We start from the raw sequence: 14,191 nt of genomic DNA on the forward strand, positions 1-14,191 counted from the left end.
TACACTGACAGTGATGAGCAGTGTAGACATTGAGGATCTTAGGAAGAAACAGTCCATAAATCCTAAACAGCTTGGTTTCCTGTTTATCTACAGTATGAGGCCACCAAAAAAGACAATGGAATCACTTCCGTAATTGTAATTTTCTTTGGTTTACCTTTGTATCTCAAATATTATTCCGTCACTAACTTTCTTAAAACATATACACACAGTACACTGTCACGCAAAATTCTAGACACAATCTGTACTAAGAATTTATGGATATTAAGAGCATTAATGACTTACATAAGGCCTCCACTAGTGTTTTCTAGCATTACAACTGTGACATATTAACAATAAGCTTAGGTAAGGTGGGAAGAAACTAAACTTGACATTTAGCGATCATTGATTCACACTGATCAGAATCTTCCAAAAATGTGATTAAAGCAATTCAAGGTAATTTACATATGAACAGTCAATATGAAGTGTTGTTGTTGCTATTCCATCAGAGTTACTAAACTTAATTGACTCATTGTCAAGTTTTCCTTATTACTCCTACCATATCTTTCTTTGTGAGTTTGCCACATAATTGTGTTTTTGTGCAAATAAGGGAAAATAGTAAAGGAAAATAAAACAAAAAAAACCAAATGCCTACAATCTTTGCACAGTAGTGCATTAATTTTAAGGGAAAAAGACAGTGTTCGTGGGAATGTAGTTTTCCTCAGCCAATAAAGTTCCTGGCTGAATACAAGAGCACTTGTCCACATCTACTGTATTTTAGCAAATGTACAGAAGGCCTCAATCGGCCTAAATGTAGAAAAGTGTAGCGGCAATGTTTGTTAATAAGACAGAATTAAGTGTTGCTGTGCTTTCCCAAATGAGGCCCCATCTCTCTCTTCATCTCTGTGGTGCAGCCACAGAGAAGCTATTCATGCAGGCTGATTTAAAGATGTTTTCTTTTGATAAGGGACAGCTCCCAAACGGGGATACACTTAGCTAAGCCTGGCTATCATGATCAATGGTCATCCATTGGCGCCTGTCACTCTAGGGAGTGTCAGATGGACATCTGGACTGGATTCCTAAGTGTCAGGAGTAAGTGACTCATATCTCACCTTGATCAACCAATCAGGGACTGGTAGGGCCGAGTAATCCACGTGGGTCTCTGATGCCCATTAAACTTTTAGCCAATGAATGAGCTGAAGTTCCTCCAGGTAAAACCAGGCAACACAGAGAGCCTGTAGTGGACTATTCCAGTAGGAGAATTCTAAAGGCTCCCAAGGGCAGGACATTCTCGCAGCGCGCCTCCTGACCATCCTGAGACTCAGCCCGGACAACCATGTAATGGCCAGTGTGTCCGAGTGCCAGAACTTTCCTTTGTTCTAAGAGTCGAGAGCGGAGGTTGCCACGAGTAACCAGAGGATCCACCCGAGGTTAGCATCAGCAGCAAGCCTCGTGAACAGGTCGGAACTGTGGACAGCTGAATCACTATTCAGAACTAGCGCTTCATCAGGAACGAACCGGTCTTCTTCCTGACCTGCTGGGACCCACAGTCATCTTTTCTCCTGAGCACAACTTTGCTAGTTAAAGCCAAAACTAACTAGCAGTCTTCAGAGAGCATCAGCAGCGTACCGTCGCAAGCCGCACAGCACAGCCTGGCACCTAGCCAGAGAGCGCCGATTGGACAGCAACAAGCCTGCAACTGCTTCTTTGTGCCTGCAGGAGATCTGAATCCCCAGAGATTGGATGAGTATTCAACTTCACTGCATTACTGCTCGAGAATTCAATTGTTATCCCAACCAGTTGATATAAATTTAATTCCTAAGAGTTATGTATTTGTTTTGAGTATCTAGTGTAGAAGTTGTGACCAAGTTCATTTACAAAACGGTCTAAATGAATGATATACCGAACGTATGTCCTCTTGATATGTGTAACTCTTTGAATATATACCTTTTGTATTCTGATAACCCTCTCGATAAAATCTGTTAGGTTTATATGCATATGTTATGTGTTACTAAATGTATTCTTGTGTATTAGTACCTGTGTGTGTGCGTTGTTTGAGTTATACCCCATGGTTGGATTCTAAAGCCATTAAAAGAATCATTTTGTGATTTACGGCTACAATTAATAATTGTCCCCATAAACGCCCAAACCCTACAGAACTGGTGCCTCGTGTGAGCACACTACAAAAGCTAGTCAAGAAAAACTCTCCCCCATCATTAACCTTAAACTTATAAAAAGTAGTACATTTGGGATTCACCCAGAAGCCCTCAGCAAAAACAAACTATTATAAATCTAGATTTTATATTCCAGATTCTGCCACAGATATTTACTTAAAGTGCTGGATTAGCTGTTACAGTGTTAATTGGTCCATTATACACCCTGAAAACATTGGTTTGAGCGTGTTAGGGAGTATTTGTGCAGTTTTAAAATTCACACAGTTTTAAGTATTACAATAAACTGATATCAATGTGATACCATGATATGTCATTGTGTATAACACAATAGCATAAGCTTTATTTGGATTATTTAACAAAATGATCCTACAATAAATGATTCACAATCTTCATGTTAATAAGTTGTGAATAAGTATGTGAACTGTGTAACTGTTTATCAGTTGCTCACATTGAGATTTATGTGTGTTGGCCCAATCCTTCCTATAGAAGTGCCTTGAGTCAGTGACATCTGAGGGCTTCCTTCCATGAACAGTTCACTTCAAGTCCTGTTTTAACATTTTAATGGGGTAAAAATCCAGACTTTGACTTGGCTAAATGTAAAACATTTTCAGGTTTTTGCCACTTTGCCACACAAGTTTCTCATTATGGCTGGAATTTAACTTTTAACATATCTGTCTAAGAACATTCAGAATATGAATACGGCCAGCAGCCATATCACCCTGCAACTCACAACTGGCAACCCACTGAAGCTAAGCGGGTGTGAGCCTGGTCAGTACCTGGATGGGAGACCTCCTGGGAAAAACTATGGTTGCTGCTGGAAGAGGTGTTAGTGAGGCCAACAGGCGGCGCTCACTCTGTGGTCCATGTGGGTCCTAATGCCCCAGTATAGTGATGGGGACACTATACTGTAAACAGGCGCCGTCCTTCGGATGAGACGTAAAACTGAGGTCATGACTCTCTGTGGTCATTAAAAATCCCAGGGCGTTTCTCGAAAAGAGTAGGGGTGTCACCCCGGCGCCCTGGCCAAATTTCCATTGGCCCTTACCAATCATGGTCGCCTAATAATCCCCCTCTATGAATTGGCTACATTACTCTGCTTTCTTCCCCACTGATAGCTGATGTGTGGTGAGCGTTCTGGCGCACTATGGCTGCCGTCGCATCATCCAGGTGGATGCTGCACATTGGTGGTGGTGGAGGGGAGTCCCCATTACCTATAAGTGGAGTGTCCAGAAAAGCACTATATATAAGCAATTATTATTATTATTCTAAACCAAACACTGCATATACAGTATAATGGAGGAAACCAATTGTGACCATCAGACATGGTTGAGGGAGTATCATGGCATCAGAACACTAGATGACTACATAACAACCACTATAGAACCTTTTCTACACTCAGGTTATTCTAGAAACTGAATGAAAAGGAGAACTCAGAACTTTGGCAACAGTATGAAGCTCCATATGCAGGTACATTCATACAAAACAATAAGAACACAAGAAATATTATAAGTGAGATGAGGCGATTTTGATTAGTTAGTAGGTATTTAATCCCAAGCTTACACCGAATGGTTTGGATGCTTAGTCAAGAATCTGCCAACCTGTAACACAATTTCAGCAGATTGAACTGAATGCAATGTTTGCCTCAAACCCATCTATGAATGTTAAGGACTGATTAGCAATGGTCTTTTGGAACTGAAAATGAAGGCTCTTCATATTCAGAATGATATTTAGCTGAAAGCATGGTTCTCTTATTAAGTTTTGATTAATTTAAATAGCTTGAATTTTGTTTGTCTTAAATACAAGTAACTCGTAGTGATAGATATGTTGGAGAACTAAAGTCTAGTTAAATCCAGATTTAGTAGTTTTTTATCAATCAAATCTCTTGTTTGAATTCAGACTGCTAGTGGCCGGATACAGAATTAGTATTTGAGCAGCATCAGTGGGAAGGGGTTGGCTCAGGATTTGTAATTCTGCCATGAATAACTGATGGCTTCAGCAGAACTTTGGAAAATGTTGAAAATTAGGGTAGCGGTTAATTTGAAAACCAAGTTTAGGAAGCATTCTTGAAAGCATTAGGGTGGAGTAGCAATGTTGGTGGTTAAATCCAAGACAGTGTTCAGGAGGGAATGAGGGCTTGTTCTTTTCCCAAACTTTTGTTATGAACTACAAATAAAATCTACTGTACAATTTAAGGCATTCCTTAAATTTAGGAATTTGACAAAATATTTTATTCCTATAAAGTAATAATTCACTGATTTTATGTATCTTAGTGCATGTACAATAATATGCAAAATAAATTGTACAAATTCAATAAAATTTCAGTTTATTTTTATATTATTCATAAGTTCATACAAAAACAGGTGTCCGGCTAAAGCTATGGATACTTGCAACCTTGTTAAGGGCCTGGCTTGAATCTATTGCATGAAAGGGCCTTTAAAACTGAAAACAGGAGCTACGTCTTTACACAAAGGGATAAAGGAAAAACCCAACCAAGGCGTTGATGAGATATGTAGAACAATTAGATACTTACAGTACCACCTAAAGGGGTTTATATTTATTCTTATCTTAAAAACACATTCTTGATAAGTTTTAAGTTAACAAAATAACAATTTGCAAGTATATACAGTACATACCCAAAAATGTTGGGTGTGACTTTAGTGAGGAGAAAAAATAGCTATAGATAATGCATTAATGTAGTGCTACTGTATACTGTATGTTGTGTTAAAGATTATTGTTAGAGCAAAATAACATAATGCTGAAAATGACTGATTTAATTCTGATAAATTAAGATTAATTGTTAGAAGAGGTGAAGTATGAAATATGTGTATGAATGTGCACAATTATTAGTTGATAAATATACTATTGGGATCCTATATTGTTATTTTTTTGCTCTCTGTCCTAGGGCAGATTAAGAATTTGAACACGCCTCTGAGAATCAAGGCTTGGAACCTAGTGACTCAATTGTCTCAATTGAGAATTGGAGTGGAGTATATACTGTAAGTGCCTTGAACAACAGCAGTTTGTCCCTGGACAGGTCAGAAACCATTTGCAATGTTGCTGCTTGCAGAAGTAGTGCTAATTGCTGTTTTCTCAAGAGCTGAAAAGCCTGTTTGTCAGCAATATGGAACACAAGAACTGCTTCAGTTCTCCAAAGAAGGTGACATCACAATAGGAGGAATTTTTTCATTCCATAAAAATCCCATTCTTGTTAAACCAACATTTAAAGTCAACCCAGGACACATCCAGTGTGAAGGGTAAGTGGTTTTGAAGTGATAAAATAAATATATACTGTATATCATTTTTAAAAAGGAATATGAATAATTAGTAATGTTTCCAAAACTGCTAGTATTGAATTGTTAATATTATTACTTATTAATACTTAATTTACTACTTTTGTCCTTTCTTTGTTGCCTTTATCACTAATTCACTAATGTTAAATTACTGAAAGCATTTTCCCTGCAGATTAAATCCTGGAGAATTACAATATGCACAAACAATGATCTTTGCTATTGAAGAAATCAACAACAGATCAGACATGCTTCCTGCTGTTTCCCTGGGCTATAAGATATATGAGGCTTGTCGTTCAATACCATTGTCTATAAAAGCATCATTAGATTTAATGAACGGGCAGGAAAAAGGATTTATCACAGACCAGTCCTGCACCAAATCATCTTCAGTCCATGCCATCATAGGACAGTCCAGTTCGACTCTTACAATAGGAATTGCAGCAACTGTTGGACCTTTTCACATACCCGTGGTGAGAAATCTTTATTGAACTTAGAAAATTACTGCATAGGATTAAACATATCTGTCCTAATTTACCAACATACAGTACATTAAAACCCAGAAATAAGAGGAAGTCATTATGTTGAACTCAAGGCCTAAATGTTTAAAAAGTGTATTTTATTTTGATATTGTGATTTTTTGGTGTCATTTTGGACAAATATCTTTCTTCAGTAGTAGACCAGCAGCTGAAGGACTTAAATCTAAAAATCAAATCCTGAAATACATTTAAACCTGCAAAAATTTAAAACAATTTAAAAACATTTAAAATGCAAAAATAGTCAACATGCAAATCTGATTCTTTTTCAGTTGTATAGTTTTCTAGTTATTTTTAACCCATTCCACCTACTCTAAAAACTTCATGTATAATATCGTTCAGGTGGGTAGCTGCATCAGCATGTGTAGGCTGCAAGGAAACAAGCCTTCTTCAGGCTCCACGGCCGAAACATTGTGTTTTCTTTCTTCGCTTTTCAGCATGAAATAAGTTCCTGTATAATATAGTTGTGAATACTGAACTATCTTCTACTTTGCTAAACATATTTTGTAAAAGTTTGTTAAAGATTATAACAATCGAATTGCCATTAATAGACGTAAATGATTTAGGATGTGCAGTACTTGTAAAATAATTAATTTAACTTATAACTATGGCAAACAGCTGTATGTGTTTAGTTTACTATATTGTATGTGTTTCATACGGTTGCTTGTTATTTCTTTCTTTTTTTTTCTTCCATAATATTTAAAATGTTTTCTTATAATCATATTAACAATTGAGACACTTACATCCTTCCATTTCTTTTACCAAAACTTTCTTTGCTTCAGGTAAGTCATTTTGCTACCTGTGCCTGTCTCAGTAACAGAAAGGAGTTTCCCAGCTTCTTCAGGACAATTCCCAGTGATTATTACCAAAGCAGAGCCCTGGCAAAGCTTGTGAAGCACTTTGGATGGACCTGGGTCGGGGCCATTAGAAGTGATAATGATTATGGCAACAGTGGGATGGCTACATTTATACAAGCTGCTCAGCAGGAGGGGATCTGTATTGAATATTCAGAAGCCATTTACAGAACTGATCCTAGAGAGAAATTTCTTAAAGTTGTAGACATTGTGAAAAAGTCAACTTCAAGAGTTATCGTTGCTTTTACGTCTTATATAGACATAGAAGTTTTGGTAAAAGAACTATTTATTCAGAATGTCACAGAGTTCCAGTGGGTGGGCAGTGAATCCTGGATTGCTGAGAGACTCATTGCGTCAGAGATGGGCACTAAAGTCCTGGGTGGAGCCATTGGCTTCGCGATTCCAAATGCAGAAATACCAGGACTAAAAGAATTTATTCTGAATGCCCGTCCATCAAACACAACTGGAAACACTGGCTTGAATGAGTTCTGGGAGAGTTTTTTCAGCTGTAGTCTAACTCCTCACAAGGACTCCAGTATTGAGCCATGCACAGGAAAAGAGACCCTAGAGGGAATTAATAACCAATATACAGATGTGTCACAACTGCGGATGACATATAATGTGTATAAAGCAGTGTATGCTATAGCTCATGCATTACACAGCCTTTTCATGTGTGGAAATGGCCAAGGACCATTCCATGGAAATACATGTGCAAATAAACACAATATAGAACCTTGGCAGGTAATCAGTTATGTTATACTCTGCATTATTAAGAACCAAACACAACTCCATCTGCTACTGATAACTGCTTGCTTTCTTCTAGGTGTTGCATTACCTGACAAACGTTAACTTCACCACCAGGGATGGAGAGAAGATCTATTTTGATAAAAATGGGGATCCAGCAGCTCGGTACACACTAATAAACTGGCAGCCTAATAAGGAAGGAATTACAATATTTCAGACTATTGGTCTATATGATGGCTCTTTACCAGAAGGACAGCAGTTTATAATGAATGACATCAGGCCTGTGTGGACAGGTGATCAAAATAAGGTAATGTATTCACTCACTTTTTCATACTGTCTGAAAACATATCCTTCCCATGCTAAAATAAAGAGCAAATATAGTGGGAGACAAAAATATATTGCATCTCTGTGATTTTGTGGGGGAGAAATCTTAAAACATACTGTACTATATGCCAAGATCCTAAAATGCAGATTATACCGATATGAAAATTGTCATACAGTATTTACCATACTGGTACTGTAGACCTACTCACAAAAACTGATACAATTATTCCAAATGATCTTCTTTAGAAGCTGTACATACTGTACAGTACTGACCATTTTTAAGGGGGGCCAAAGTAGTACAGATGAAGCATTATTTCACTGTAGCTAAATAAGAAATATGAATGTTTGCCACTATTGTACAAATGAAATGTATTCCAAAACCGCATTTCAAAATAATTTTGAACACTTAATCTGGATTTCAGGTGCCAAGATCGGTCTGCAGTGAGAGTTGCCTTCCAGGGACTCGTAAGGCCATTGAGAAAGGGAAGCCAGTCTGCTGCTTCGTCTGCATCCCCTGTGCAGAGGGGGAGTTCAGTAATGTAACAGGTAAGTTGCATAATTTGACTTTAATATGTTAAGTGAGCCTTATGATGTCCCCTCATTTGATACCTTACAGTCTTGCTTGATTTTTCAAGTCTGACAAACGTAGAGAACTGACATAAAATAATCTAAAATAACCAATATTCATTTTTTCATTTACCTATAGTTTAAAATGTCATGCTGTTTTAAATACTGTGAACCTCATATGGAAAAAAAACATTAAAAATGACATTTTTTGTTTTATTTCAAATTTATTTTCAGATTCAGTACAGTGCTCGAGGTGTCCCATGGAATACAGATCGAATGAACAAAGAGCTCAATGTGTCTTAAAAAATATTGAGTTTTTATCTTTTGGAGAATTAATGGGAGTACTTCTAGTTACTTGTTCTGTTTTGGGAAGCAGCATAACCATTGTGATAGCTCTTATTTTTTTCCACCACAGATCTACTCCAATTGTTAAAGCCAATAACTCTGAACTGAGTTTCCTTCTGCTCTTTTCATTGACACTGTGTTTCCTCTGTTCACTTACTTTCATTGGCCAGCCCTCTGACTGGTCCTGTATGTTGCGCCACACAGCATTTGGGATCACATTTGTCCTGTGCATCTCTTGTGTTCTGGGGAAAACAATAGTGGTGTTAATGGCCTTTAGGGCTACACTGCCAGGCAATAACATTATGAAATGGTTTGGCCCCACACAGCAAAGGTTAAGTGTTCTTGCTTTCACAATTGTACAGGTCTTGATTTGTGTTCTTTGGTTGATAATGTCTCCTCCTTTTCCTAACAAGAACATGAAATACTATGCAGAGAGAATCATTCTGGAGTGTGACCTGGGATCTGCAGGTGCATTCTGGGCTGTGTTAGGGTATATAGGATTCCTCTCTGCCATGTGCTTTGTGCTCGCTTTCCTGGCTCGGAATCTGCCTGATAACTTCAATGAAGCCAAATTCATCACATTCAGCATGCTCATATTCTGTGCTGTCTGGATCACCTTTATCCCAGCGTACATCAGCTCTCCAGGAAAATTTACAGTAGCTGTGGAAATATTTGCTATTTTAGCTTCAAGTTATGGGCTACTTTTCTGTATTTTTATGCCAAAATGTTACATTATTTTGTTAAAACCTGAACAAAATACCAAAAAACACCTGATGGGTAAAATTGTCTCAAAATCACTCTAACATTGTTGTCTGCATTTGTACTGTCCATAATATACAGTAAGTGGACTACTGTGCCTTAAAAAGTTGCTTTGCTTTTTGAATTAAATAGTTACTTTGCTCAATATTTAAATGTAATATTGAAAAGGGCAGAAGATGGATCGGATTTAAATTATAGATAAAACACATTTTATAATTGCTTAATTTTGAAGATCTTTTTTGAACTGCCAATATTAAATAAAAAGAAATGAACAGCACAATTTGATTTGAATTTTAACATATTTCTACATTTTGAAAGAGATCTATTTGGAATTATATTGGACTTGCCAAATACAGGTAGCCTGTGATTTATAAAACTCCAACATACCGTTTTTTTCAATTTAGAACAAGTTATTTCTCACTTTTACATGCTAGTCAGTGCTCAGGAAAACAAAACAAAATGTCTTTTGTTATGTACCTTATGTTTATAATCAAAATAAAATCTAAGAAAAAAATAAAATAAAACCTTTAACAGGATACTGTGTGAATAAAATAAAGAAAAACTAAAACAAATGGTCGCTGTTTTACAATAATTTCTGAAAAACATATCCATCAATCTTAAGATTCAATAAATAAACTGATTAAATAAAAGAGTCTACAATTAATTGTCATCTAACAATATTTGCAGTTACTTGCAAGACTTTAAAATATACTAAAACATTTCTCTAAAATATCACTGAGAGTAAAAGCACTACAGATAGCTGTACGGGCACACGACTCTTGCATTTTCCACACCAATCATTACTTGTGTTTTATATTAAATTGATAAACATTAACAAGCATTAAGTTTAAAACTGGGTCTAATTATACTACAGCATCTTATTTGAATAAATGTGTGTGATTGTTGTGTAAATGTGTGTGATAGTTTACCCCTCGTACAGGAAGTGTAACCAGAATGCATCCCCTGTTTAAATGCACTATTATTATTCATACTAAATTTTACATTTCTGAGTTTTTGAGCTTTCCTTTTTCAAATTAATGCTCCTGCACAAATCAAGAACTACCTGTATTTCATTCTGCTGCATTCTAATCATCATTATTCATAAAGACAAGCTTTAAGACTTTTTTAAGCTGATAACTTTTCAGATATTTTTACACTTTTTTGTTACTGTAAATCTTGTTCTTGCAGTCCTTCAAAACACACACTTAAATAAAGTTTTTAAATGTGAGTTTTGAAGGACATAAATCATTTTTAATAGTTTTTTTTTCTTTTTAGTAGTAGTATTCTTAGCTATCATACTAAGCTGCTTTATTCATTTTAAAGAGGTTCAAAAAGACCTTGTACCTCAGTTTCTTAAACAATATTAATCAGTTTGGATACTTTCCCTCTTCAAACTCCGGGTAGGCGGTCCTATAAACTCCCTTTGTCCCCATGCAAGAAGGCGAGAAGGAAAAAGCGTACTGTATGTATTTTGGCGTTAACGGCAGTTAATTCTCCAGGCCAGAATTACTTTAGAAAAAAGTTACAGATTATAGTTCTGGCAAGTGAAAACGTTACATCTGGCTGTTGGCATATTCAGGAGACTTGAGGAACAACCATTACAACCTTAATATACATATGCATATTCAATGTAATTAAACATTTATATATTTAAAGATTTCATGTAAAATTAACCCTCAGTTTAACAGACTTGATTTTAATGAAATCTGCTGAATTTCGTGTGTAAATACCTGCCTTTCCTCAAAATAATGGACAAGGTTTTATTCTTAGAAACGGCCAGATAGAAGAAACTCGAGTACAAATGAGTATTAACATACAGCACACCGAATGTAAAATATTGTTAAGTTATGTACTGAAAAGAGTACCGATGTCAAATTAATCTCGATGGGTGTTGTTTGTGTTTCCTATGCTTTAACAAAGTTAATAAAATATTTTTTTTAAAAAAAATACACTAAAATGTTAACAATATGCAAAAAAAGTAAGTAAAAATAAAATAAATATCGCATACGTTTAAAATTCAGGAAATATCGATGGTACCCTGGAGGCATAGGTCAATTGCTTACAATTGGTGTTATTAATATTTGGTATGCTGTAGCACATTTTGTATATGTATGATACAAACGCACTTATCCTGTTTATTTCAATTGTTATGATATATAGCACTTATATAGTATATTTATTTTTTTCCTCATGTACTGTAATAGTGTCATCATGGGCATTCAACAGTAATGGACACCCTTTCCCCTTATAAGTCCATTAAACCAGTGGTTTACCAAAACAGTATATGAGAATATATAAGATATAAATTAAACCATGACCCAAATACAGAAGCATGGCTTTCCAGAAGTTCATTTTTAATTATTTGGACCTGCTGACAAGCACACGTTTGTGGTCATCTTGCCTTCACTTGACTTTTGCATTACTGTTGGTGGCCATTTTGTTGTTCTCGTTTGTTTGACTTTGGAATGATCATTTGAAGAAAAGATTGACACTGCACCTTCATCATGTCATGTCTGTAAATAAAAGAATTTAGAAGCACAAAGAGCATTGTGTTTATGAATATGCTTATTGTAACCTTTAAAAAATATGCATTTGGGCACTATGTTTGACAGTGTGACTTCTGTGGAGTACAAACTTAATTTTATCAATGCACAACTTGTGGCTCTAGCAGTCCCTTGAAGACTTGTTCCAAGTAGCTCTATGGCAATATATTGCTCAGCAAATGGATTATCAATTTCCCATTTAATTCTGCAAAGAAATGGAAGGGTGGCAGGATGATCTGATCCACAGAGTGCACATTGCACCATCAAGGTATGGCTGGTGGGCGTCCATTATACAGTATCACCCCACTGGCGGTGTTTCACATCCCACAGACGTTCAGTGCACAGTAAGACTGTGCTCTGCACCAGCCATTGCAACTGCCAGCCCCATCAGTCTGCTCATCAACATTGCGTTGGCATACGCCATTGCCTTTGCAATTCTGGCAATCATGGAGCTTCAGGGTGCAGCACATGGTGTAGCATGTAAATTACAATTGATTACATTGTAATCACACAGGCAGCCACACAGTTCCACAGACATTCCTGTGGGATTTGGGAGTTTAAAAGCCCTGCCTTTAGAACAGGTTAGCTTTAAAGTTGTGCGGCAGGACTTTTAAACTCCCAATTCCCTCTGGAACTGACACTTTTTCTACAGTCCGTTCCAAGGAAAGTGATGAGTAACTTGTATTGTTTTGCCTGCTAGCCTTCCAGATCACAACATGTACTGTAGTGATCAGCCTGGCTGAATACCATCTGCTTTTCATTCACACGCAGGGGACAACCTTGCTGAATGCCAGCTTCTTCAAACCTGCGATCAACCTCACAGCATATGCGACAGGAGAGCACTCTTGTGCTTCCTCTGTGTGTCCTGCCAGCTCTCCTGTCTGTCACTCTGGAGGCAGGCAGGTGAATCCTATTTCTAATACTGCTGTAAGATTACTCACAGCTGTTCCTTGTCAAATGACAGATTGTCGACAGCTCCAGATCCTTAAAGATGGAGTCTCTCAACGAGAAGCACCAATATAATATAACTGTCATGATCACCCCTTGTACAGTGAATTTGACCTCCTTCCATCTGGGCATTGATTTAGACTACCTACAGTAGGTTTAAATGCAATAGAACAAAGTTATCTTTATCACCATAGCTATTAGCCTGCTTAATTCCCTGTATATTATTTTTTCATTCTCATAATACATATATCTTATTTTTAATGGGTTCATGCTGTGTTCAAGGTATAGTGTTACTGTACTGTATGTCTTTTAACTGCCTTCAAAGCAAATTTCCCCATCTGGAATAATAAAGTAACACAAAGCATAAAGACACCAATTCAGTATTGTCATTGTAAAAGCCCTTTCATAAAACTGCAAAATGATCGGAAGAGACTTTAATCCACTTCTCATTGTAACAGTGTGGAATTCCTGGCTGCCTTTTCACCAGCGGCAGTTCAATACCGCTGGTTGAGGTAGAGAGCCAATGCGTAGTCACCAGGAATTTGCGTTCTTTCAGCCTGCAAGGAAATAATTAGTAGAGAGAATCTACTAGAGTGTGACGATTTCTCTGAAGAAAAAGGGCTTCTGCAGCCTTTCAGCTGGTGCCATGGTTCTGAAGCGAACACGGGGAGATCGTGTGAGAATGTAATATAGGGTTTCTAATGAAAACCCCAGGTGGTGCTGATATACAGTACATTCTTATGAGGAATTAGATAGAGAGGGGACAGTGAGATGGCCCTCTAGTGGTGCACAGTGGGAAATCCCTTCCACCTGTCACACCATGAAGGGTGTTGGTAGCCAATTACATTGAAAGAGATGCGCCTCATACAGTGTATTCTGAAAGTTTTCCCAAAAACAAAACCAACAATGCAAATCAATTAAATGACCATTTCCAGAAGACTGAGGCACATAGCATGATATAAATAAACAATTAGAGACAAATACTTCTACTGGTTCAGACCCACTAGAGAGTTTTGTGCTTTGTCTTCTCCCCAGGCAGATAAAGTCACTTGAGCCCACACCTAAGAATTCGAGTATTGGTGTAAGTTTGATTAGTGCTTCATACTAAGCTCTAAGGATTTGAGTTTCAGTATATAA

At 37.0% G+C, this 14,191-nt stretch overlaps 2 protein-coding genes across 3 annotated transcripts; both read left to right on the forward strand.

The window, feature by feature from the left end:
• The first annotated feature begins 5,617 nt into the window (after window positions 1–5,617).
• On the forward strand, window positions 5,618–13,230 carry LOC148677236 (extracellular calcium-sensing receptor-like). 2 transcript variants are annotated; one of them, XM_088619498.1, is made up of 4 exons: window positions 5,618–5,907; window positions 7,648–7,875; window positions 8,315–8,438; window positions 12,878–13,230. In XM_088619498.1, exons 1-4 carry the CDS (start codon window positions 5,647–5,649, stop codon window positions 13,024–13,026), a joined length of 762 nt encoding a protein of 253 aa, XP_088475624.1. In that variant the 5' UTR covers window positions 5,618–5,646; the 3' UTR covers window positions 13,027–13,230. The 2 variants fall into 2 exon arrangements, with proteins under 2 accessions (XP_088475624.1, XP_088475613.1); XM_088619487.1 differs by lacking the exon at window positions 12,878–13,230 and adding an exon at window positions 8,694–10,039.
• LOC148677237 (vomeronasal type-2 receptor 1-like) lies at window positions 6,578–7,613 on the forward strand (the record flags this gene model as incomplete). The annotated part of the gene is made up of 2 exons (XM_088644172.1): window positions 6,578–6,590; window positions 6,706–7,613. Coding segments are annotated over exons 1-2 (921 nt in total), but the record flags the coding sequence as incomplete, so codon positions are not given.
• Window positions 13,231–14,191: the final 961 nt, after the last annotated feature.

The sequence above is a fragment of the Lepisosteus platostomus genome, chromosome 2, assembly GCF_059453375.1.
Source record: "Lepisosteus platostomus isolate fLepPlt1 chromosome 2, fLepPlt1.hap1, whole genome shotgun sequence".
NCBI lineage: Eukaryota > Metazoa > Chordata > Actinopteri > Semionotiformes > Lepisosteidae > Lepisosteus > Lepisosteus platostomus.